This window comes from Bombyx mandarina, chromosome 01 (genome assembly GCF_030267445.1).
Source record: "Bombyx mandarina strain Sakado chromosome 01, ASM3026744v2".
NCBI lineage: Eukaryota > Metazoa > Arthropoda > Insecta > Lepidoptera > Bombycidae > Bombyx > Bombyx mandarina.
Window position 1 is genome coordinate 6,314,096 of NC_143208.1, and position 25,331 is coordinate 6,339,426.

General features: G+C 34.2%; 1 protein-coding gene across 2 annotated transcripts; it reads right to left on the reverse strand.

The window, feature by feature from the left end:
* Positions 1-9,776: 9,776 nt before the first annotated feature.
* Positions 9,777-25,246, reverse strand: DnaJ-17 (dnaJ homolog member 17). Of its 2 annotated transcripts, none has more exons than XM_028176389.2 (13): positions 25,048-25,246; positions 24,408-24,582; positions 24,214-24,295; positions 23,790-23,885; positions 23,233-23,360; positions 22,749-22,940; positions 22,403-22,613; positions 22,095-22,211; positions 20,317-20,508; positions 19,528-19,661; positions 15,746-15,891; positions 14,749-14,878; positions 9,777-11,981 (listed from the first exon to the last, which is right to left on the reverse strand). In XM_028176389.2, exons 1-13 carry the CDS (start codon positions 25,114-25,116, stop codon positions 11,956-11,958), a joined length of 1,698 nt encoding a protein of 565 aa, XP_028032190.1. In that variant the 5' UTR covers positions 25,117-25,246; the 3' UTR covers positions 9,777-11,955. The 2 variants fall into 2 exon arrangements, with proteins under 2 accessions (XP_028032190.1, XP_028032189.1); XM_028176388.2 differs by having other exon boundaries at positions 23,766-23,885.
* Between the last annotated feature and the right edge of the window lie 85 nt (positions 25,247-25,331).

Sequence of the window (25,331 nt, forward strand, 5' to 3'; positions counted from 1 at the left end):
TAAAGGTAATAATATTGAAACTTACAGGTGCTGTTACGGAAATTAAAAATACCGAGAGAAATCACTAAAAATCACATTGAAAATTATTAGTTACTTATAACATAACCTTACATTCGTGTAGTAATTTATCTTCTTATATCCAGTTTAATGTATTAAAATGCAATGGAGGAAAATATACGTTTTCCAAACCTGATAATGTTAAAAAAAGAGTTAGGCTTAATCGCTCCGTATATTCACGAGTCCGTTTTTAAATGAAAACTAGAAAACACAAAAAAAATACAGCCAGCTTAAGAAAATTTTAGTGGTACGTACAGAAGAATTAATATATGATTAAGAAATAAGAAGAAAGTATCAATTTTATTTCGAAATTTTAAATCGAAATTAAAATTTAGGAGTTGTGTCATTGTAGGTTTTTTTTTTCTTTTTTGTAACATTAATTGACGTAATAATGGAATTTGATAATAAATAAAGAAAAATTACAAAAAGAATATTATTCTTTTTAATGCATAATAAGTCTGAAGACTGAGCTTGAATGCTTGAAATAAAACCACGTGTCTCATAATAAGTAGGAAACACATTGAAGTGAGAAATTTATCACACAATAAAAGATAAATCTGATTGAACGTACTTAAGATGTTTCATTTCAATTACAGACTTCAAGGCTACATTTGCATAGCAATCTATTATTACTTTGATAGAAATAAATTATTAATATTAGTTGAAAATTTGGTATAAAAATAAACCGCATCACTAATTTTGCCGTCAAGATCATGAAAATCATTGAAGATCTAGTAACTTCCTCTCCAGAAAACTGTATAAAAACCCTCTAATTTTAACTCAAGAAGAAGTCGTGGCCAAAAGGATAAGAGGGAGTATGTCCATCAGTAAGTATCTACAGTCGACAGTGAAGCCCCTTCAGCTCATTCAATCCTGATTCTGCAGGATAGCCGTCGAAGCACCATGGTTCCTGAGTTACGTGGATCTCCACGATGATCTGAAGCTCGACTCTCTCAGTAAGTATCTATAGTCGGCATCTATGGGTCTCTTACCGCCCCCCTTTAAGACTGCAGTGCCCACAAGGGGGCGTTATCGCCCACTTTGGGAAAGGCTAGCCATTTCGATAAAGCGGCACGACACGAGAACACTCTCATCGTGGCCGCCGGTGACTACATTCCCGATCCTGCGGACCGAATGGAAAGCAGCCGCCGTCGCCCGAAACATGTTTTGTCGGATCCCCCGGATTCACTCTCGGTGCTTTTAGGCCTCTCAAGCACCAGTAATGTCCTCGTCGAACTCGTCGTGACCGACGGCGACCGGTGAGCTAGCCCATAGACACAGCCCGCTGAGTTTCTCGTCGGATTCCGCGAAGCACTGCTCTTGCTAGGGCTAGTGTTAGCAAATTCTCTTAGGTTGAGCCCGCGAGCTCAGCTGCCCATCCGGGCGTACCTGGAATAGCCCCTTAGGCTACCAGCGAATAGGTAGGACAAAAAAAACAATAATGTTTAGAATTTTTCTGATGAAGTTCAAACACCAATGACTTGGGTCATGAAGGAATAGCGTCGTGTAACAAAAAAATACACGAAAAAAAAATCATATTACGCGTAATTTCTAAATAATTGACAAAAGTAAATCTCAAGTAATTGGGCAAATTCACGTTGTGATTTCTCTAGGTTTCGTTAACCCCTTAACACTAACAGGACGCGAGCTTGGTCTACAAAAAAAGATGAAAATCTTCATTTTAATAAATTTCTAATATTCATTAATAAAATTGCCATTTAATCACGTGCAAAACTCTGCTCGTGTGAAAGTATTTATGCTTATTATGCGTATTTCAACTCAATTTTGACACCGATACAAATTTTTAATTTTCCATTTTTATTTCGACTAACAATGCTGCCGTTGCCTTAAAATTATAGAAACCTACTAAAATGAATTTAAGTTCCAAATTAATCAAATCTAAGTTAAAGTTTTTTGATATGCAGATATCAGATGATCAAAATTCCAAAAAAAAACCTAAAAAAAACCATAATGTTTATTGTTCACTTGCATTTGGAATATTACATAAAATATGTAGTCCAAACGGGGTTTTAACGATAGGACGATTTACAAAACGACATTTATGAAACTTTTCTTATGAAATACGTACTCAACAAACTTTCTCGATTGACTTCCACGGTGAAGGAATAACAACATCGTGTAATAAAAATGAAACCCACAAAATTATAAATTGCGTAATTACTGGCGGTAGGACCTCTTGTGAGTCCGCACGGGTAGGTACCACCGCCCTCCTTATTTCAGCAGTGAAGCAGTAATGCGTTTCGGTTTGAAGGGTGGGGCAGCCGTTCTAACTATACTTGAGACCTTAGAACTTATATCACAAGGTGGGCGGCGTATTTACGTTTTAGATGTCTATGGGCTCCAGTAACCACATAACACCACGTGGGCTGTCAGATCGTCCACCCATCTAAGCAAAAAAAAAACTTACAAAGTAAACGTCTGTCGATGTCAACATAGCTAAATATTATGGATTATTTCGCAAACTCATTTGGCTTTGTTGTTAAGTAATACAAAATACCAATGAACAATAATTATAATGTTTAAATGATTTTGTAAATTTAAACAATAGCTTCGTTAAGTTTGTTTACAACACATGCTACTGATACTATAAGAACTGTAAATGATACATTGTTTTCAATAAAACCAAGGTTTCTGTTATATTAAGCTTTAATATTTTTAATCCACTTATGGTTCATCAAAACATCGTTTCTTCTGCAACTCAGTGTCTCAAACTACAATTTCTTTATATTTAAAAATAGTCACTCTTTAATGGTAGATTAATAGTACTGATGTGGTATGTTCAGCTTTTATTCTAAACTACTAAGTATAATCAAACGTGGCGGAATCCGTATAATATGAGAGAACGCGTTACAAACAAACGTGACCGCCTCATGTTTTTAATTAATCTTTCTACAAATCACGGCGGGTAACAAGTTACTTTGAGTTTTTATGGCCTCCAATGGATGTAACAACAAAAAAGACCGTGTTACTTGCTACTACGCCTTTTAGCCAAAAGTCTGGTTTACAAGTTAAAAAAACGTGAAAATCTTGCTGGGACTAATTAAAACATTTGCAATTCGTATTGACATTTAGAAAAAATAAGTAATTTCGAACTCCAGAATGAAAGATTGATTCCTGTTCCCTTTGTGTTTTGTACCGCTTTGATCTATGGAGAATGCTTTGAGGTTTTGTTTGAGGTCGTTGTCACTTTTTTACGATCGCACCGTCCTCCACGTGAGCAGAGTACATCCATACTATCTAGAACCACTGCGTTTATCCATAGGGCGTTTCCTGAGAGCTTTTTTGCAACGTTTGTCATCCAGCTTCCGAATGAGCTTTAATCCTCAGTTTTTCCTGAGAGCTATAATCTATCTTTCTTTTAATGAGGGTTGCAGAGAGTAGTCTGAGTAAGCAGTAGTTTAGCCTTACCAGGGGGCATTGCTCTTATCTACAAGTGACGATAGCCACTCACCAGCATGTTGTCCGTATACTCGGCACCCTACAATGGCAACAAAACAATAATAAAAAAATATATCGACGCGCTATTCGCATTACCTAAACTATTATTATTTTTTATGTAAGTTTGAAAATAACGATGGCAAGCCTCTCTCACTTTTTGCACAAATTTAGAACCGGATCAGAACCGATTTTTTTATTATGCTATTAAACTATTAGATACAAGAAGCTTTAAAAAAAAAAAATAAGCCAAATATAATGTAATGGTTTTTATGTTAAGGTAAATTATGTTAAGGGCCAACTGTCTTACAGCCCAGCTGAAAAGAAATGGCCTGGAAACCTTACCTGACTTAGGTTCTGACTTTATTGGTTAGAAACTGGCTTCATTGGTGTTGACGGTAATGAAAAACTGATGGATCAGGATGTACCACATTGTTGAAATTCTCTGTTTTTTTCATTAATTCAGTACTTCGACTTTAATGGCCGCCGCATAAAGACTGACAAATAAACAAACAGGCCGTATGAAATTACAAGAAATCTTCTTTTTTCCAATTTGACTAAGAAAACCTTTAATATTCCTTTGGGAGGGAATCGAAATTATACTATTAAAACCCTATAGTTATTAGTACCACAATAGATAGTACAACCAGTAAAGATCGAATTGAGGAAAATATGAATAAAAAATATAAATTAGCTTCTTTATAGACGGATTTAGTGCACTAGATTAGTTAGCCATTAGACTTATTGTACAAATATTTTCGGCATATCTGGTTTTGTAAAAAGGTAGACGTAGTAAAGGTAGAAATGGGTAGACTAAATATATTCTACTTTTCTGACACAGGAAAAGTAAATGAAGCATCTTTCTCTTCGTTCTCAAAAAAAATCTTGATCTATGCTGACAATTGTGTCAAAGTATAGATACACTTCAACAAATACTGTTTCAATCTGGAACCTCAACATGACATTCATTACCACTCCCAGTTAGATCCGCCTCACCCGAATCCTCTTGAATTAGTAATCGACAAATTGTTTCAAAATCAACAACTATAATAATTAATTACAAATTTGATATTAATGGTAAAAATAAGTAGCTGGGCCCATGATAATTTAAAAGGCTGCCGTGGTTTCCACTATTCTGCTTATTATTAGCCTGCGAAATAATAATATATTTCGGTTTTTAGGGTGTGTCGATGTGCTCACCAATGTAACTGAGACTTTAATCGTATGGATATTGAGGTGCAAGCTCTTCACCCGATTTCCGCTAATTGATAAACAAGTGATTACAATTGATAAAACCAACTTTGACCAGTGAGAGTTCCGCGTGCTGCACAACAACATAATTTACAGATGACACAAATAATAAACTTGGATTAACGAAGTCCGTCAATCTAAATTTCATTTGACGGCGTACATAGCTAGATGACGAGATAAAATTGCAACAGTCGTCTTTATAAATTATATCTATTGAGGAAAGACGATCTTTAACAAGATGTCACGTATCAGGAAGGAACAGTTTATGTCAGAAGACATTAATTATTTTCAACAATGCATGTACGTCAAAGTTTACTTTGCTAAGTATGTACATGATTACTTGTGAATCTGTTTAATAAGCACCAGTACTTTCAGTGGTTGAAATTAGATCAAATCTTTGGAAGTCGTCGTGGCCTAAAGTATAAGACGTCCGTCCGATGCATTCGTATCGAGCGATACAACGGTGTTCGAATCCCGCAGGCGGGTACCAATTTTTATAATCAAATACGTACTTAGCAAATGTTCACGATTAACTTCCACGGCGAAGGAATAACATCTATATATATAAAAATGAATCGATGTTCGTTAGTCTCCCTAAAATTCGAGAACGGCTGGACCGATTTGGCTAATTTTGGTCTTGAATGATTTGTGGAAGTCCAGAGAAGGTTTGAAAGGTAAATAAAATGCTCGGGATTAAATAAAAATAATAATTTTGTTTTTCCTTTGATATGTCCCCCATCGGAAGGATTCCTTTTGTTTGTTTTAAGTTTATTTTATACAAAAGCTTAGGTCTTTTATTTATCGATTGAGGCACTACGAAGTCTGCCGGGTCAGCTAGTCGTGTAATAAAAATCAAACCCGCAAAATTATAACTTGTGTAATTACTGGCGGTAGGACCTCTTGTGAGTCCGCACGGGTAGGTACCACCACCCTGCCTATTTCAGCCGTGAAGCAGTAATGCGTTACAGTTTGAAGGGTCGGGCAGCCGTTGTAACTATACTGAGATTTTAGAACTCATATATCAAGGTGAGTAGCGGTATTTACGTTGTATTGTCTATGGGCTCCGGTAACCACTTAACGCCAGGTGGGCTGTAAGCTAGAAAAACTATCTCTAGGCAATAAAAATAAAATAAAACATCTCAAGCTTTAGATTCATTTAATGTTTTTTTTTTTATTGTATTCTTGCGCATTTATATAGGTACGTATATAATTATCAAAACTGGTCACGCTACGCTGTGACTATCGTTGATTGCATGAAAATAATCGATTCGTTGAAACTACTCGCGCTCCACCTATCATGCTTAGATGGTATTATGATAGAAAATTTTCCTAAAACGCCAACGTAAGCCGAACCAAGTTTCATCACAATCGTTGAATGTTTTGAGAACGCATAGAAGACACAAATATAAACATTCATGTTTACTAATATAAATGAAAACCTCAGAACCCTATAACCCCTTGCGTTATTAATACTTTTACTAATAATAATAAAACTAATAATAAAGTCATTATCCAGCGACGAAACACAGCCGTCCGCCGCGCCGCCAAGACCTGCGCGCTGGAGCCGCCCACCATTGGCAATTTTTGAAAAATATTGTGTAATTAATAAGATTTTAAATAAATATAGAACATAAAAGTAATAAAAATAAAAACACTTTCAAAATTTAAATATATAATAATTAAAACTACTTTTACGGTTTGATCACGCGTTTAATGTTTTCATTTTACTATTTCTTTTCGAATAATTTACAGCGTATACGTACTAATTTACGTACTTTCGTGATCTTATTATGATCAAATGACATTTAGTTAGTTAATCTAATCTTCAAAAAGTTTTTGCCACGTTTTGTTTTTCGAATTTAATTCGAAGTTACAATGCTCATTCGCCAAAAAAAAAACAATTGATATTAATCATCTTCTTCAGTTACGTAGCTAATTTTAGAATTAAAATGTGTGTATTTTCCATAGATCTAAAAAGATAAGTTACTTAATTAAGCAATTGCAATTCAATTATAATGTGTGCGACATATTGGTTTTATCGTTTGCGGCCACACGCATTTTGGTCAAGAGTAGAAACATGTGTAGAGGGAACATGTGACTTCTATGAGGTTAAAATTGTTCTAATCGGCTATTTGATTTTACTGGTGGTAGGACCGTGAGTCCGCGCGGGTAGGTACCACCACCCCGCATATTTCTGCCGTGAAGCAGTAATGCGTTACGGTTTGAAGGGTGGGGCAGCCGTTGTAACTATACTTGAGACTTTAGAACTTATCTCAAGGTGGGTGGCGCATTTACGTTGTAGATGTCTATGGGCTCCAGTAACCACTTAACACCAGGTGGGCTGTGAGCTCGTCCACCCATCAAAGCAATAAAAAATAAAAAATTTGATTTAAGCGACATTTCTGCCACTTTACAAGTGACCCATTTAAAGTTTAAAATTTAGAAAGCATGTACCAAAAAAAGTTCTTCGACTATATCAATTAAGTAAGCTGGAAGTTCAATTTAAAAAAATCGAGCTGTTGATGCTAAAACCAAATAAAACGCACCTTACGAGTATAATACAAAGGTCAATGTCGCGTATTAAGCGAAATGTCGCTTAAACCAAATAGCATTTCACCTCTCAATATAATATCCAGTAGAGCATTTGAAGTAAAAATATCTAGAATATGATACTCATATTTAAACTACCTTAATAGATATCCGTAATCGCGCGTGTTACGAATGCCAATAAAATCATTTCTGAGATATAATGACTGAATTATTTCTACATCAAAGATACTAATTAAAAACAAAAAAATGTTAACGAATTTACTTTAATATAATTATAACTTGAATGAACTTGTAGCAAGTAGGGCATTATGAGGTCAAATAGGCCGGTAATGTGGGTACCACCTTCTTAATATTTCTGCACTGTTGGTTCAGTATTCCAATGCATTTAAGACTCATATCTCAAGATGGGCAGCGGGTTTATATTCTGATATCTCAGGGTGGGCCGATAAACCATCAGTAACAAAATAATTCATTGAATAAACAGTGTGATTTTTTAAGTTACAAAACAGAATTTTTAGCATGTCATTTAATAATTAAAATGATAGAGTAAAATGTAACCTAGAATGATCCTTCTATTTATATAGGTCGTTAACGATTCTTAGGTCGTTTCGCGTGTTCATCGCCTTGACCGCCCTTTTTTGTTTTATTAACCATTGTTCTATTACACACTGATAGTTTAAATGCAAAATTGATAAATTAACGTCCAAAATACGACTGTGAAACTAAATAAGGTAGAAATTAACTTTAATTGATGTTATTAAAACTAAAATTAAACATAGGATATTGATCTTCCCAGTTAGACGTGACTGCCTTTTTTTCATTACCTACATGACAAAAAATATTAATAACTAGCGACCCGCCCTCGCTTCACTTCGGAAACATTAAATTTTATTATTAATAGCTGAGTCCCGCGATGTTATCCCGCGGTACGACAATAACCGCGGGTGACGCCGCGGGGCGAAGCTAGTCTAAATAAACTTATTATATCACTTACTCCGTTACTCCTTATATCATCAGCTACCTATCAGTGAAAGTCTGGTCAAAATCGGTGCAGCCGTTCCAGAAATTAGTCGGAACAGACAGACAGAAACAAAAATAGTAAAAAATGTTATTTTGGTGTATGTAGCGTATATACATTCATATCCATGTAGTAAAAAGCGGTTATTTCAATATTACAATCAATATTACAATTACAAATTTTATACTGGATACCTGAGATAATAATTATTCTTGTTCCGCCAGAATCAAATGGAATGCAACCAAATATTGACTTTTTTCAAGTATTTGGGTTATGCAGCTTTTTTTCGTACAGCAACTAATTGCACTAGATGGGCAGAAGAGCCTGCGGTACACCTCATATTAAATAAGTCATCATTACTCATGGAAATTATCAACGGACACCGCATACCTTCTGAAGATTATTTCAAGCCTCGTTTGAAGAGGGACTTGTAACTTAAAGAAAAATATAACAGTTGGTAGCTGTCCATGTGGCAAAAGCATCGCTGGAATCAAAATTCAACGTACGCAGCGGTTTTATTTCTTTGCAGCGTATGAGTTCAGGCAAACCTAGTGTTTTCAGGTGCAGACTGGACTCTGCTCTAGGGGTGTGTGGTGCAGTGATAACGACAAGTTGAAATCATTACGAACAACGCGTTAGAACACACGAATATAGTACCGTAACGATACAAGCTTACACTACAACAGTGGTTCCCAAACTTATTTTGTCTACTGTCCACTTTGAGAATAAATAATTTTTGAGCGCCCCCATTTTTTCACCTACTTAAAAACCACCATAGCGAGAGCACAGTCTGTGACTAAGAGTCCCCCTAGATGAAATTACAAATCGCCGCTCAAGCCTCTACACAACGCCTGGGTCACTAATTTTCTGAGTCTATTACCGCCCCCCCATTAGGCCGGCAGCGCCCACAAGGGGGCGTTATCGCCCACTTTGGGAAAGGCTGCACTATAAGCATGAGACCGTCTTAAAACCTATAGCGTGTCGGTCTAAGAGTGGTTATCATACTCCTTTTCAATAAGTCATGGAGAATCTCTGTAGTACGCACGCGCAACTAGCAAATGTGCAAGGTGGAATTGGCCTTAATTAACACAAAGCCTGCGACATTGCTTTGTTATTGCATTGTGGATTGCAAATTTTACGCAAAAGTAGAACTTAGACGCACTGCACTGGCTATCCAAAACACGATGGGAGGGACATTGGGAACTGGGGGTCTCCGTAGACCTGAAGACTAGTCGTTAAAGAGACGGTAAGTCGCAGAACAACTTGACTGTTAGAGGATCGGTGGCCACAGATATCGACTGCATATCACGAGGTTACAAAATTTGAAGAATGCGTAATAACGGAAAGTATCATGGCACAGATACTGATTAAGGTCGACGTAGAGGGGAGGTTTTCAAAATCCATCAAAACACTTTCTTTTAAATTAAAAAATAAAACTACGTCATAAGTCAACAACATCACGCTTTATTTCACATATTAAATTATTAAGGCATTTCGGTAAAATATGAAAACAAGTACAGCCAATAATATCCTTTAAAACATCCATTTACTTCTAATACATCTAATATTCGGTTATAAATATAATATCTACAATTTGTAAAGCAGCAATTGAATATATTACAAATTATTTTACTAAACATTTGAACAATTTAAAAGTGTCAATAAGTTATAACAAACAAAATGACATTACAATGAGACATTTAATAAAAAGCGTATATTCATGGTAGTATATTTTCGAAACATCAAACTACTAATAATTTTAATATAAAATCCAGAACTCCATAATAAGTTTCACTGTAGCTTTAAATAATATTTTCATACACTAACTATGTACTTTTTATTACAAAATTTATCTAATTAACATCAGTTCACCTTTATTTCGTCAAGTTAACCAATGGACTTAAGAGTTATTAGTAAAGTTATTTTATATCTCAGTTATTAAAAGTAATATAATGCAATAGTAATGAAAACTCAACTTTGAAATTTACAGTTTAAGAATCGATTTCATTTAAGGAACTAACAAAGGACGTTGACTAAAATGTCTTATGTTTTTACCATTCCAGTAGAATAATGGACTTTATCACAATAAACATTTAGGGTATTGTATTCAATTATCAGCACCGAACAGCAATAAATAGTTTCCCGAAACAATTTTCCCTACACCCGATATTTTGAAAATCGATTAAGTAAACCAGAGATACATTGAGCATGCGTTTTAGCAACGCTACATTGGAAAATCGTGAATTGTATGTGATGTAGCGATATTAGGTTTGTTAGGAGTGCAGTAGGTACTTGTTATAATTTCAGAAAGACTAATCATTTCTTTTCATTTTAAATCTTTCTTATTTTCAGTTTTTTTTTTATTGTTTGACTGTGCTACGCTGTGCTACGCTTATTAACCGGCTAATGGAGAAAGACTGCCGGTTAGTTAATGCGGGTACAGCAATATCTGACCATCGTAAACGGTTGTGATGTAAACGTAGGTACATTAATAAATAAACAAACGAAACAGATTATTAACGCACTTCACTCTGTACGATCTATGTTCGCTCGACAACAAAACCTAAGACAGTCTTTAAAATAATCTTGCACTTTAGTTCATTCTTGCTGACGAAAGCAGGCACGAATCGAGACAATCAGACAGATAATTATTTAAAAAAAAAAACGCAGTTAAGCTGCGACCTAAAATAACGACAACTGTAACATTTGAAAAAATCGATATAATAATCGATAATGTATTAAACATAATAAAATATTGCACTCGTTTCAATAAAGCATTATTCAAATGGTTTTCCTAAAAGTTCCGTAAATTTTAAATGTGTGTACGAGACGATAAACTTGACTGTAATTCGGCAGATCAAGACTTGTTTTGCATTTCACTGATAGAGCCGCGTATTCAGATTTGAACTATTGTTGCATCTATTATTAATATCTAGAAAGGATTCCTTTTTTTTTTTGTAAATAGCTATTATTGTTCCTTAGAAGTCTCATTAACTAATATTTCCACTCTGCACGACTGGCACGAATCAATGCCGAGTGTTATTGCTGAGGCACATCGCCTTGTTTGGTTCGCGCCGGTTTTTTTCCGCGGAGCAAGTTTTAATTGTTCCTTCGACTGAGTTCGCGTGTTTACCACTTTATATCATCATTGTCTAATCGCCTTCATCCCCGGTACGCACAACTATCACGATTAGAACAATTTTAAATCAACATTAATTGCTTATTTAACGCAAACAACAGCGCAAACGATTCTGGTATACATTTTAAGGAACTAATAAAAATTTGATCGAATAAGACAATTTGAAAACGTAATTTTTATTTATTTTTCTTTGGTATAATTTATAAAATTTATTTGAATAGGTAGTACGATTTACGACACAATTTTCAGTCTCATTGATTATAATTTTTTTTTAATGGAATGTTTAGTTGTGTAAGTTTTGTTCTATTAAATTAGCTGCACGAAGAATTCAAAGATTTATCAGATGAAACTTTTTTTATGTAATGTTCTGGATTCTTTATTATTATTTCAAATCGTATTTAAAGTTCAGTAAAGACTACACGTTCGTATTTTACGAAGTGTCCGATATGTGTCGCAAACGCTAGACGCGTTTGGACCTTAATTTTCAGGATCTATTCTTTATCCGATGATCTGAAACAAACATAATTAAATTAAATTTTACGATGAGCCGGTCTGTATAATACCATTTTGAGGTTTAATTTTAAGCGACATGGAAAGCAACACGAAGAGTGGTACAATGCGATCCGTTGCTACACATTTTATTTATAATTTGCGTATAGTACATTGGGGGAAATAGACGCTAGTCAGAATAGGTACAAATCTGGGATGTCAGATTACGTTTAAGTTTTTGTTGAACTGAAAATGACTTTTACTTAGTGTTTAAGAATATAGTTTAATTTGGTCATCAAGGTTTTGTAACTCATTAAAGATATTAAAAAATTAGCTAAAGTTAGGTAGGTACCTACGTAACAACTAAATATTGCCAGCCCTATAGAAAAACTCTATTGTTCCCTTACGCCACTCGATTCACCCTTATCTTGGGTGAATAGGGACAAGTAAGTTAATATTATTATTATTCTTTAGTAAACTATATCTTAATGCATTATAAATGAAAATGTAAATTACCGGAACCATTATGATCTCCGGTTTATTACTATAACTACAAAAAAAAAACGATAAAAATTAATGTCGAACTTAAAAAGTGTCCCGATTCTCCCCATTTTACAGTATTAAAAAAGTCATTTCGTCTGTATTACATGGCTTTATCGTATATTATAATGGCTGAATTCAAATTTAAAACTTAATGTATAATAGTATTATCGAATCATGAAAATTTAATACATTAAGGTTCGCTCTTAACACATCAATCGCATGACACGTTTGTTTTGAAGTAAATGCTTGACGCATTATTTCCAAAACCCAAAATTGACCATAGCACGTTTAAAATAAAATACATCATATTGTTTTACGTAATTGCGATATAAAGATTTGTTATAAAATGTTTACAGCGGACGCGAAATCTAAAACGATGAGTCATGTTATTATTAAAATTATTACGAATTTCATTTGCAGCTAGCGATGTGTGAGCATTCTAAACGTGATCACAATACGAGAATTTTCCGCTGCACTGAACAAAACTTAAATGACTCAACGTCTTATTAATGCCAAATATTCTCGATACTAATCCCAAAAACAATATGTGCCGCTAAGTTTACTATTAACAGGGTAATTTTGTTAATTTGTGTGCCTTTTAATAGGTCTATTGGAGTTACTATAATTATCAAAAAAACTACGATAATCACAAGGGAGTAAAAATGTACTGAAATAAATGAATGTACAAAATTAAATTTAACTTCAAAGCGCTTTAACTTAAGCAAAAGGTAGGCAGCGGCTTGGCTCTGCCCCTGGGATTGCTGAAGTCCATGGGCTACGGTAACCATTCACAATCATATGGGCCGTATGCTCGTCTGCCTACAAGGGTAATAAAATAAAATAAAAACGTAGCACGGATTAGTAAGCTCTTAATTACCTTTAGATTCATCTACATTACAAATTGCGGTTTTATTAATTAAAAAATATCATTTTTTGTAAGTATCGATTATATAATAAAAACTAAACTTCTAAAACCATAAAAAGAAAAAAAACATAAAAATGAAAACAACATAAAGTTTAATCAGTGCCATTATCGACATCGAATTGGCCATGCATGGTCTTGTCACGGGTATAATGCACTGCACACATTGTTGTGCAACACATTAAATACGTTCCTTTATCAAGATCCGTATCAATACGTTTCACTCATGAACTTTAATGATTACAAAATAGAATTTTCTTCTCGCTTATTTAGATTTAGATCGAACTCGCCGAATTATTCCTTTGTAAATTATCAAAAAGTATACGAAAAAGAAAAAAATATATATGAATATGCATATGTCAAAGCGATGTATCAAATTTACAGACACAAAAATGTTCTAACCCTGTTATTTAAGTACCACACCAGCATTGTTTATTTCTAAACAGTGTGCTTAGTGCGAGTTTTTTGACATTCTTGACAGTGGCGGATTTGCAGTCTCGGTCGCCTTAGGCCCCAAGCCATCAGCCGCCCCTTTCTCAGTATCCACCATAATAATATAGACTACATAATGAAATTACTTTATCTAAATAAATTTTAACTAAACTAATTTTATCTAAATTGATTTAGAAATTTGGGAAAAAAATAATAATTTTATGCGGTATAGATTGCACAATGCTGTAATCCGCCCGCCATACGTTAGTTATAATATGTTTTTTGACACGATTGGGTCCGCCCCTAAATCTGGCCGCCCTAGGCCCAGGCCTTAGTGTAAATCCGCCACTGGTTCTCGATAACGTAAAGTTAACTAACAGCGCCCCTAGCGGCAAACGTAAGCAAACGTTCCGACTCCATACAAATTTGAGTTAACTTTTACCCGATCGAGAACGTTAAAAAACTCGCACTATGCACATAAGTCACATTTAGAATTGACAATATAATTTGCGACGCGTCACCACACCCTTATCGCACCATATATCACATCATTTAAACAGTTTAAAAAACCATAAAACAAAAAGTCCTATGCGATCGTTTCAAATAAAGGTAAACCAAATTTAGCATCGTTCTGATTTGAATATCGATGAAACGAAAGAGCGTCACTAAAAAGGGACAAATGTATACATATCTCTAGGATTTATTCTTCCAGAGAACGAGATGGAATACTTTTGAATGTTTTACATATACTGCGCAATGTCAATGCGCAAAAAAAGTACAGTCGAGATTTGTAGGACAAAGAAAAAAGAACCATATACGTATTAACATAAAAGCGATTTTGGCAAAACCTAGGTCAGGCTTTATGTTTCTGAAGCCGAAATCGGTACTTACTGTTGCGAGGCAGAACGATGGCCTGATTGTCAGGTACGGTGCAGCAGTGCAAATTATTGTGAAACATGTATTGTACTGTCAAGTGCTTGTCCTCGCCAACGCACGGGTCATAGAAGCCTGGTAGTTCCGACTGCGCAAATAAAAAAAGTACGTTAACATTGAGCTATAAAATAATTTATTAATCATCAAGCAAACGTGGTTGTTATTCAGACACGGTGTAGTTAATAGAATATGATAGTTAATTTATTTTAAATTGTGTACTGAATGAAATTGACTAATGAATTACTGAAATTGTGTACTGACGAGAGATACGGCGATCGTAAAGTACTATACTAATATTTACAGGTCGTGGACCACATAAGGGCCCAAGTAGGAGGTACGGGTAGGTATTGGTGTCCATAAGTTTTATTTATTTATTGCTATGTGGGTAGACAAGCTCACCTGGTATTAAGTGGTTACTGGAGTCTATACTACACGTAAATGCGCCACCCACCTTGAGATATAAGTTCTAAGGTCTCAAGTATAGTTACAACGGCCACCTTTCAAACCGAAACGCATTACTGCTTCACGACAGAAATAGGCAGGGTGGTGGTACCTACGCGCGCGGACTCACAAGAGGTCCTACCATCAGTAATTACGCAAATTAAAATTTTACGGGTTTGATTTTTATAACACCATGCTATTCCTTCCCGTGGAAGTCAATCGTGAACATTTGTTGAGTACGTATTTCATTAGAAAAATTGGTACCCGCCTAAGATTCGAACACCGGTTCATCGCTCAACACGAATGCACCGGACGTCTTATCCTTTAGGCCAAGATAACTTCAATAGTTCAAGTAATAGTTACCACACATCATCACGAGGGGACGCGGGAGGGGGATGGATTAAGTATAAACCTTTAACGATGGTATTTAAAAAAAAATACTATTATCAACTAATGCTCGGGATGACAATATCCCTGACAATAAAATTTTTAAGTTAATGATTAACTTCCGCACCTTGCTTGCCTCGAGAAGTTCAAGCCTTGAATCTTTGACCAAACATTGTACGGGTATTGTGACGTCGATGACATCGCTATAAGGACTCGGCGATTCGGGAGATACACCGTCTCCTGTCTGCTCGGGTATCACGTGGCTCGATGTATCTGTGTATACAGTTAATGAATAAACAGGTATGAAGGTAAAAAGCAACACGGCAGAATAGACGATTAATTTGTTAAGCTAAGCACGTCTATGTCGTTATCAGTTTTTTTATTCAGTCACGTAATTATGGCTGAAGGCATTCAACGCGCATCCCTTTTTCTCTGATGAACTCCGCTGCGGTGTAAAGAGATTAATATACCTGCTATATATATATATATATACCTAGTCAGGTCATAAATTCTGTCACATGTTTAATGTAAAATAATTGAAACAAGTTTATTCATTATGTAACTATTCATATACCAAAATGAACTTAACAAAACATAAATTCTTATGACACTAAAGTTTATTCAAAATGACCTCCGTGATTTTGAATACAGGCCTTCAATCTGCGCGGCCAGTCGTCTATCGCAGCACGAACGAGGTCCATGTCAATATCGGCGGCTGCCTTAATCAAGGATGTTTTGAGTGACTCCAAATTGGGATGAGGCTTTGAGCACGCCTTTTCCTCCAAGTGTTGCCATATCTTGTTATCTAACGGATTAAAATCTGGACTAGAGGAGGGCCAGTCTTCGTGCCGGATGAAGTTGATTTCACGCGCCGCCAGCCAGTCTTGTGTGCTCTTCGCTCTATGAGCTGGCGCCGAATCTTGTTGGAATACCCAGTGCTTGTTATTGAACATGGTATGAGAAACAGGTTCCACAAGGTTCGTCAGGACTGTATTTTGATACACGACTGCATTCGTTTTTACACCTTTCTCACAAAAATGTACCTCTGTTAAGCCCCAATAAGAAACTCCCAACCACACCATGAGCGAGGATGGAAAATGACCTCGTTGGACACGCGGAATACGGTTGCTCGCTTCTTCACTACTGTGTGCGTACACCTTATCATTTTGTTTGTTGTAGCTCTCTTCTACGGTAAAAATTTTTTCATCCGAAAAAAGAATTTCCCGATATTTTTTTCCCGCGTACCGCTTCAACAAACCGCGGCATCTCTTCAGTCTCAGGTCCATTAGACGAGCATTCAAACGATGTCCTGTTTTTCTTCGATATGCCCGAAGCCCCAAGTCTTCATTTAACACCCTTTTCACCGTGGTTCTGCTTAACCCCATCTGAAGGGCCAACAGTTTCTGCTTACGTTTGGGATTTCTTTGAATTCGCGCCTTCACAGCTTTTATCACTGTCCTAACAGACCGAGGGCGACCACTTCTTGACCTGTCATCTACACTAGAGTCTTCATTGTATCGTTTGATGGTACGATAAACGAATATTTTGGTTATATTCAAATTTTTCAGTATGTTAAAAATTTGAATTGGCGCGTAACCGCAACGATGCAACGCAATAACTGCAACACGGTCTTCTTTAAGCGTCCACTCCATATTTAAAAATGAGTAAAATTCTAAAAGTATACATTTTTATTTTCATGAACAATTCGAAATTCGAATTCAATAAACTTTTTTGTGGCCAGCATTCTAAAAGAAAAGTTTTTACTGTGTGACAATACTTATGACCTGACTAGTTATAATGCTATATAATACGCTGCCTCTCTCGGAAGAGTTCGTGGAAACTCAGGCTAAATAAAAATCTATTCAAGTCAAGTATCAACATGAATTCATTGTTATACTGTTTGTTTATTTGAATGTTTAACACATCGCTTAAATTAGTTGCAGTCTGCCACATTCGTAAAATACTCTGGAAACTTTTGAAAAATAATGATGATTGATTATTAAAATTATAAATTTTCCAGGTTGGTGTGTTCGATCAAAACTGTTGTTGTTTCTAGAATGTTCCGCTCCTCAACATTTTCATTTGAAATCAAAGATGCCGCTTGAAATTGATATTTATTGATTAATTATATGAATAATATAAATAATATAATTAAAAGTCAAGTTTGATCTCACAATATCTCATAGTAAATAAGGTGTAATTAAAAAACTGATAATAGGAGAAGTCATTTTCAAAATACAATTTTACGTTCATTAAACTAATAACACAATTTGGATGACCGATTTTATTTTTAAATGGGCTAGTTTTCAATTTATTAACTCTCAGTCAGCCATAACATCAGCAATTTTTAATAGCTTCAATTAAGTAAGTAGTATCTGGATACTGATATCCTGCCTACATTACAACAAAAGAGATGGTGATGGAACATTGTCTTTAATTATTATTCATTTTCACTTTTAAAAAGTTAATGCCTTAGAAGAATTTAGGAGCACTACTACTAGTATTTAGTAATACAAAATTTCATACGATAATTAACTTTGAATACAGTGTAACCTCGATATAACGAATCGGAAGGGAAATAAACAAGTAAATATTCATTATATCAAGTGATTCAGTAAGCTGAGGTTGGTTATATTAAGGTTATATTGGTTTACCATTTACCACCATTACGAGGTAAAACAAAATAGTTTTATTGACCTCAGCGTTACAAACTCATCTTGTTATAGCGAACAACCTCTACTAATAAATGATGTATTTTCTTTTTAAAAACAATTAGGTCTATGGGTAAAAAAATTTCTCAAAACTATCAAGACTGATTCACATACTATGTGTCATATTGGTGGGAATGTTATATAAGGGTTTTGGGTTGACAAAATTTGTTAATTAGAGGTATTTATACTTTTTTTGATAGTTGAAATTTCGTTATAAAGAGGTTGTTCGCAAGAAATTTTCGCAATGTAAAGGTATTTTACATTGACTCTTTATGAATAATTTTTAATGGTAATTGCTAAGGGGTAGTATTTAATCCTACAACTGTAAATACAATTTTTTACGCTGATAGGCGCGTCGCAAATTAATGCTTTTGGTTGTAAAGAGTTTGGGAGAAAGCGCTGTTGCAAAGAGCTTCAAACAACATTTAGAAATCTTGTATTTGTTCAGAAGTTCAAAAGAACGAAAGAATTTCAGAAGAACAAAAAGAAATAAAGCTGGATGATGGGAATTTTAGCTATACAAGTAGTAAATTCGTGGAATGTAATTTGATAGTTTGGGAGAAAGCGCTGTTGCAAAGAGCTTCAAACAACATTTAGAAATCTTGTATTTGTTCAGAAGTTCAAAAGAATGAAAGAATTTCAGAAGAACAAAAACAAATAAAGCTGGATGATGGGAGTTTTAGCTATACAAGTAGTAAATTCGTGGAATGTAATTTGATAATGTAAACATACATTATCTGTTATACAGTATTAGAAAATGATTTTGGAAATTCCGTTGTAAGATGGTTAATTTAGTGTGAAAATCAGTATTTTTGTTATATGGTGAGTAATTTTGTCTTAAAATCTGTATATTAGTGGTTTCAGCTAGATTTTCGTTGTAAATTAGATAAAAAAGGTCATCTGATTTTGGTTAATTTTATACGTGTTTTAATAAAATATGTTTAGGTAATCAAGTAATTGATTTGTTACGCAGTCATTTATCTGATATGCAGTGGATTATTAGTAGAGATTTAGTTTGCTTGAATTTCAAATAGAGGAGCAATTAAAAATTCCTCATTGCTAAATCGAGGACATCATTATATTACTGGGGTTCTTTATATTAAGTTTGCACTGTATTACGAAGATTCTCTAAATATTCACAAGGACTTGTCTAATGCCCGATTGTAACACGAATTTACTTTAGTTAAGTACTCCATACCTGCCGGTAGCTTTCCGTATAGAGCTTTTAATATGACGAGACCTTTCTTCTTATCTTCGTGAGACCGAATTCTGGAATAAGTTTCTCTCATCAGTTCTACTGTAGCGCGTGCTTGTCTTTGCATCTCCTGTAATCTGTAAGAATAGGTTTTTAGTTATGAAGTCGTCCTGGCCTAAAGGATAAGACGTCCGGTGCATTCGTATCTAGAGATGTACCGGTGTTCGAGTCCCGCAGGCGGGTACCAATTTTTCTAATGAAATACGTACTTAACAAATGTTCACGATTGACTTCCACGGTGAAGGAATAAAATCGTGTAATGAAATTCAATCCCGCAAAATTATAATTTGCGTAATTACTGGTAGCAGGACCTCTTGTGAGTCCGTACGGGTAGATACCACCACCCTGCCTATTTCTGCTGCGAAGCAGTAATGCGTTTCGGTTTGAAGGGTAGGGCAGCCGTTGTAACGATACTGAGACCTTAGAACTTATATCTCAAAGTGGGTGGCGCATTTACGTTGTAGATGTCTATGGGCTCCAGTAGCCACTTAACACTAGGTAGGGTATGAGCTAGTGCAACCATCATAACAATAAATTTAAAAAAAAAGTTATAAATAACATACAGGAATATTAAGTCTCAATCTCAGTTTCCCTAATAAATAATATTTTTTATATTTCCACAGCTATCGTAATACCGAAAGCCGTGACTAGGTATCTGTTAATAAATCATTTGAAGTTGTATCATTTCTTTAGGACTGCTAATAACGTGTTTGATATCTTAAAACGACTCACCTTTCAAAATTAGCTTCCATAGAACGTTGTCTTTCTCGTTCCTGACGCTCTCTTGCAATAGGATCGAGAACAATTTTTTTTAATATCATCCATGATACTAATGGAACTACAGTTGCGTAGAAAACTGGTGACGGCATCACTTCCTCACACAGATGGATTGGCACTACTATAGTTTGTGATGAACATGTCCACCTGTACAGACAGAAAACTATTATTTTACATTACTTTATCAAGCCGTCAATTTGAAGTGGTGTAATTAATTTTTATGTAAAACTAGCGACCCGCCCTCGCTTCGAGTCGGAAACATTAAATTTTATTATTGATAGTTGAGTCCCGCGATGTTACCCGCGGTTATTGTCATACCGCGGGTGACGCCGTGGGGCGAAGCTAGTCTAAAAAAAGTAGCATAAGTTCCTCCTTATATCATCAGCTACCTATCAGTGAAAGTCTCGTCAAAATCGGTCGAGCCATTGCAGAGATTAGCCGGAACAAACAGACAGACAGACAAAAATTGTAAAAAATGTTATATTGGTGTATGTACCGTATATATTCCATATATATTCATATGCATGTAGTAAAAAGCGGTTATTTTAATATTACAGACAGACACTCCAATTCTATTGATATGTATAGATAACTTCATATTTAAATCGCTTACGATCTAGCTCATGGTTCATCTTGTGCCAAGTTCTTACTAAGAGTCCATAGGCCACTCATTAAAAAAAAGCCGCAATCCACCTTGAGGTTTGTCTCAAACATATAGGATAACGACGGTCCCACGTCTAGAACATATTACTACTGTGCCGCATTAATACGACTACATTGTAGAACCTACCTATGGGGATTACACCCTACTACCAGTCATTACACCAATTATAAGTTCTGCTTTTTTGATTATTTTTATTATATAAGGTTATTCCTTCGTTATGGAAGTCATTCGTGAAAATAATATGTTAAGTATGTATTTCATGAGAAAAGTTTGTACCTGTCAGCAGGATTTGAACATCAGTATAGTCGATACATCACTTGATACAAGTGCATGAATTAATTTTGAATCCAAATTTATGCAAATATTATCATTCAGCATTGGCTTGTTCAATTTAATAATTAAGCAGCATTATTAAGATCCTGTCAGCATATTCTACTCTTATTTTGTAATATTTTGCTGTTGTATATTGATTATAATTTATATAAATATTAAAAAAAAAATCTAAGTGATCATCCAACACATCTTATTTTTCTGACAAATCTTAAAGATCTTTTTTTGTTTTGTGTTGCTATTTTAGTTAATTAGTATGTTTTTCCCATCCTTTTTGCTGGTAGCGTAAGGGCTATTCAAAACTCTGCACGGAGGGGTTAGCCATTTAAAGTGTGCACTTGGTAGCAAAACATACATATTCTAACACATACCTCAAATAAAAAATTAATTCTGTATTTTTATTGTTTCTATTTATTTTTTAAGCATCATATTAAAGATCTTTACTTGAGGACTCATGACTTACCTCAGCCTGTCTTATTAATTATATTTTAAACAAAAATAAATATAGAACTGAGTTTATATGTGGTTTGTTTGAACTGTTACTATATTTTTTCTAAGCCAATAAAAAACGTAATGGGGCGAATGAACGCAATGTAATAAATGTGTCTTGCTTGCATTTACTCGAAACTTAATACTGTTGCTGTTAAAACTTCAGTGAAGTGTTGTTCCAGATAAAGTTATTGTTTTTATTATCTATATCTCATACTTTTAAATTTGGTTTTATTTCAGATGTATTTACTTGAGTTTGAGCATAACCCCGCTAGGAACACCCAACATAACTGCAGCTGACACACTACTGTTTTGTGACACTTTCTTTTCCGCACCATACTCAGCTATTGCACCAAATGTCCCAAATCTAAAACAATAACATAGCAAAATTATTTCAAGTTTATGCAACCACTATTTACTTTATAATCACTTTGTTTCGCAATGCATCTTTATTGTTATTTAATATTCGCAATGGTATTGGTGCTACAAGAACATATTTTCACTCAAATGTAATAATATGATTTTGCTCACATTCATTCGGTATGTGACATAACTTACTTTACAGCCAGTCTCAGCTTCAAATCATGTTGGGGCAATTTCCTCATCACATTGAAAGATATAAATGAATGCGGATTGCCAATCTGGATTGCAGTGTTGCTGTGATATTTCTCCGAGTCCCTCACATAGATTGAAGTCATTGAAGAACCTTGGTTTCCAGCTCGGTATGTCAAATAACCCACTGAGTGAGCATCTAACTGAAGAGCTAATGCTGGAATAAAATGAAAGGTAATTTTTGTTTTACTATATAATTTATATATCTCTACAATTTACATATCAATCAATTTATATAACTTTTCTTTATTTTAAGTAATATTAAACTGCATTGCCTAAATATTATACTTACTAGAAACAAAGCTAGGTGAAATTCCTCTTGATGTAAACTGTAACACTGTGCCACAATTTAGAAACATAAGTCTAGATAATGTACGAAATAATTTTACACCTAGTAATGGACCATTCCCTATTCCACATTCAACTTCTGTCCAGCCTTTTTCTGAGCTAAGGTGCCTGTTACACATATTTATTGAACCAGTACCTGTAATATAAAGATATCTTTGAAAAAAAAAACCATTACACTTTGCTTTGAATAGCTTACTTTGTATAGATTTTTGATTAATTTTCATCTAATAATCATTTTATGACATTCTTGAATCTCTAATTTAACAAAAAAATTGCAAGGCATTTTATTCAATAAAATAAATTGTATTATTCATAACTATTAAATATTATAGAAATTTACTAATGAAACATTACTCAAATGAGAATTATTCTGATCAGTATAGATTTATAGAGAAAATTGATATTTTTATAACACTTAGAAGTTTTACCTATTCCATTCTGAGTTGATATGTTTCCTGACAGAGTCATTGTATTTCGAAGTGTTACTGGAGCATCAATGGATTGTTGAATTGTCATTCCTGACACTTCAATGTTAGGGATCACTGTAGTTTCTTCCCTGTTAATGAAATAGAAAGAAATAAAATATTAGATATTCAAAATTAGGAAGGATTACCTGTTAATATTTTTTTGTCAGTTTTTCATTACTCTCACATACTCTCTTCAAGTGCCACTTAATTACTGAAGATTGGCACAGTTCTATAAAACTGCACTTGACTGATGCAAGTTAGATGTCTTCAACCATATTTTAGCCACTAGACTGATATTTTGAAGCATGTTGTGAAATACCATACCATATTTATATGACTATTTTGTTTGTGCATAATGACAACATTGCAAGGCAATATTTGTAGGGGAAAAAATAAAGATAATAAAATTAAAACATGCTCTCAATTACTAAAATTTAAAATTATTATAAAAGTTTGATTAAAGACCAGGTTCGCAAATAAATATACAAGCTTACATTATTTCATATTCATCATAATACTTTGTAAACATATCTGTGGCATTGATGGAGAGTGTGATTGTGCCACGAGGGTTGGCACTCTGCTGGAGTCTACGTTCCTCACGTTCCCGTTTTAACCTGTTAATACATAATACAATTATTTTATAGTATTTTTTATATTGAGCAATTTTGAATGAAATAACAATATATTGCAATGCCGATTTCTTCTAAAAATTTGTTAATTTTAAACAGACAGATAAAACAAAACGAGATTATTGTATTTCATCCATACAATGAAGTGTAAAAGAGCAAAGGAATTGGGAAACCCCAAGTCATGAGATTGTTTTGTATTTTAAAATTAGAATCATTATTTTTATTTTCTAAAATTAGGAGAAATAAATAAATCTAAATTGGTATATAATAGGTATCAAAATAATAATCTCATTTGATGAAAAACTTTAAGTACCTCTCATATTCTTCTCTTATTTCCCTAGGAGTGCGTGTGCGGAAAATAACCTCCCAACCATCTACTTCTAAACCTCGTTTTCCTGTTAGACATATTTTGATAAGATATTACTTTGTACCTCAGTAATGATTTATAAAGTAGATTACTATTAAATTTCTGTGAAAGATTTCAAATTTATTTTATAATTTACATACCTAGTGTATCATATATGGCCCTTTTGTGTGAATCAGATAAAACTTCATAAGCCTCTTTCACTTTGTTGAATATCTGCTCAGCCCATTTTTGTTTGTTGGGATCTGTGCTATGTTTGTCTGGATGAAACATTCGAGAGAAACGACGATATGCACTATTGATTTCTTCTAAAGAAGCCTGTTTAAAGAAAATTTAGGTGGATGCCGTTAACTTTGTTATTCCTTCGAACTGTTCCTGATACTTACTTTTAGATTTAACTTAGAAAGAAAAAAAATACTGTTCTTAATTAACAAATTATGTATACTTATAGTCATTTTAAGTGAGGAGTGCAATCAAAATCTGGTCAGATTTTCCGATGCCACATTGAACTTTTGAACAACAATATTAAAAAGGGTGATACTATTCAGTGCTTAACCATTCCTTTTTTAATTTCTGCAATGATATGCTGCACTTGGTGCAACTTGCATCCATCTTAACCTAAAAGCTTTTCTACCAAATGACCCGGATGTTTATGAGAAAATAATAAGTTTTAGATAGCTGGGTAATCCATAAATATTATTTTTTTATAATTATCTTATTATATAATACGTAATTTCGATAAATATTATTTTTCCGAATCTCGACATGTGACGTAATATTTACCGTCTTTGATACATTTAGAAGCTGATAATAATTATCTTCAAGTAAAATGCTTTCGCCTTCTTCATCCATCTTGATAGGAATATTATAAGAAAATTAATTTGAGTTTAATCAAAATATCAATCGATTAGTACAGTTTATTGGCTAATTTAGTTCTATTTGCCGCCGCAATGACATACTCTATGACAGACAGAGACGTAGTATTAGTTTTATTTTTCCAAATGGAAAGGCAAAGGTATCACACCATACAGCCTAATCTTTTATAGATTTTTTTTTATGAAATATGA

Bases quoted from the DNA above. Each gene is read 5' to 3' on its own strand.
- DnaJ-17 (XM_028176388.2), bottom strand. From the start codon at position 25,116: ATGGATGAAGAAGGCGAAAGCATTTTACTTGAAGATAATTATTATCAG. The intron at 24,583-25,047 runs GTAAATATTACG...TTCTTTAAACAG, and splicing joins TTCTAAATGTATCAAAGACG to GCTTCTTTAGAAGAAATCAA. The intron at 23,886-24,213 runs GTACTTAAAGTT...ATGTATTAACAG, and splicing joins ATAAGAGAAGAATATGAGAG to GTTAAAACGGGAACGTGAGG.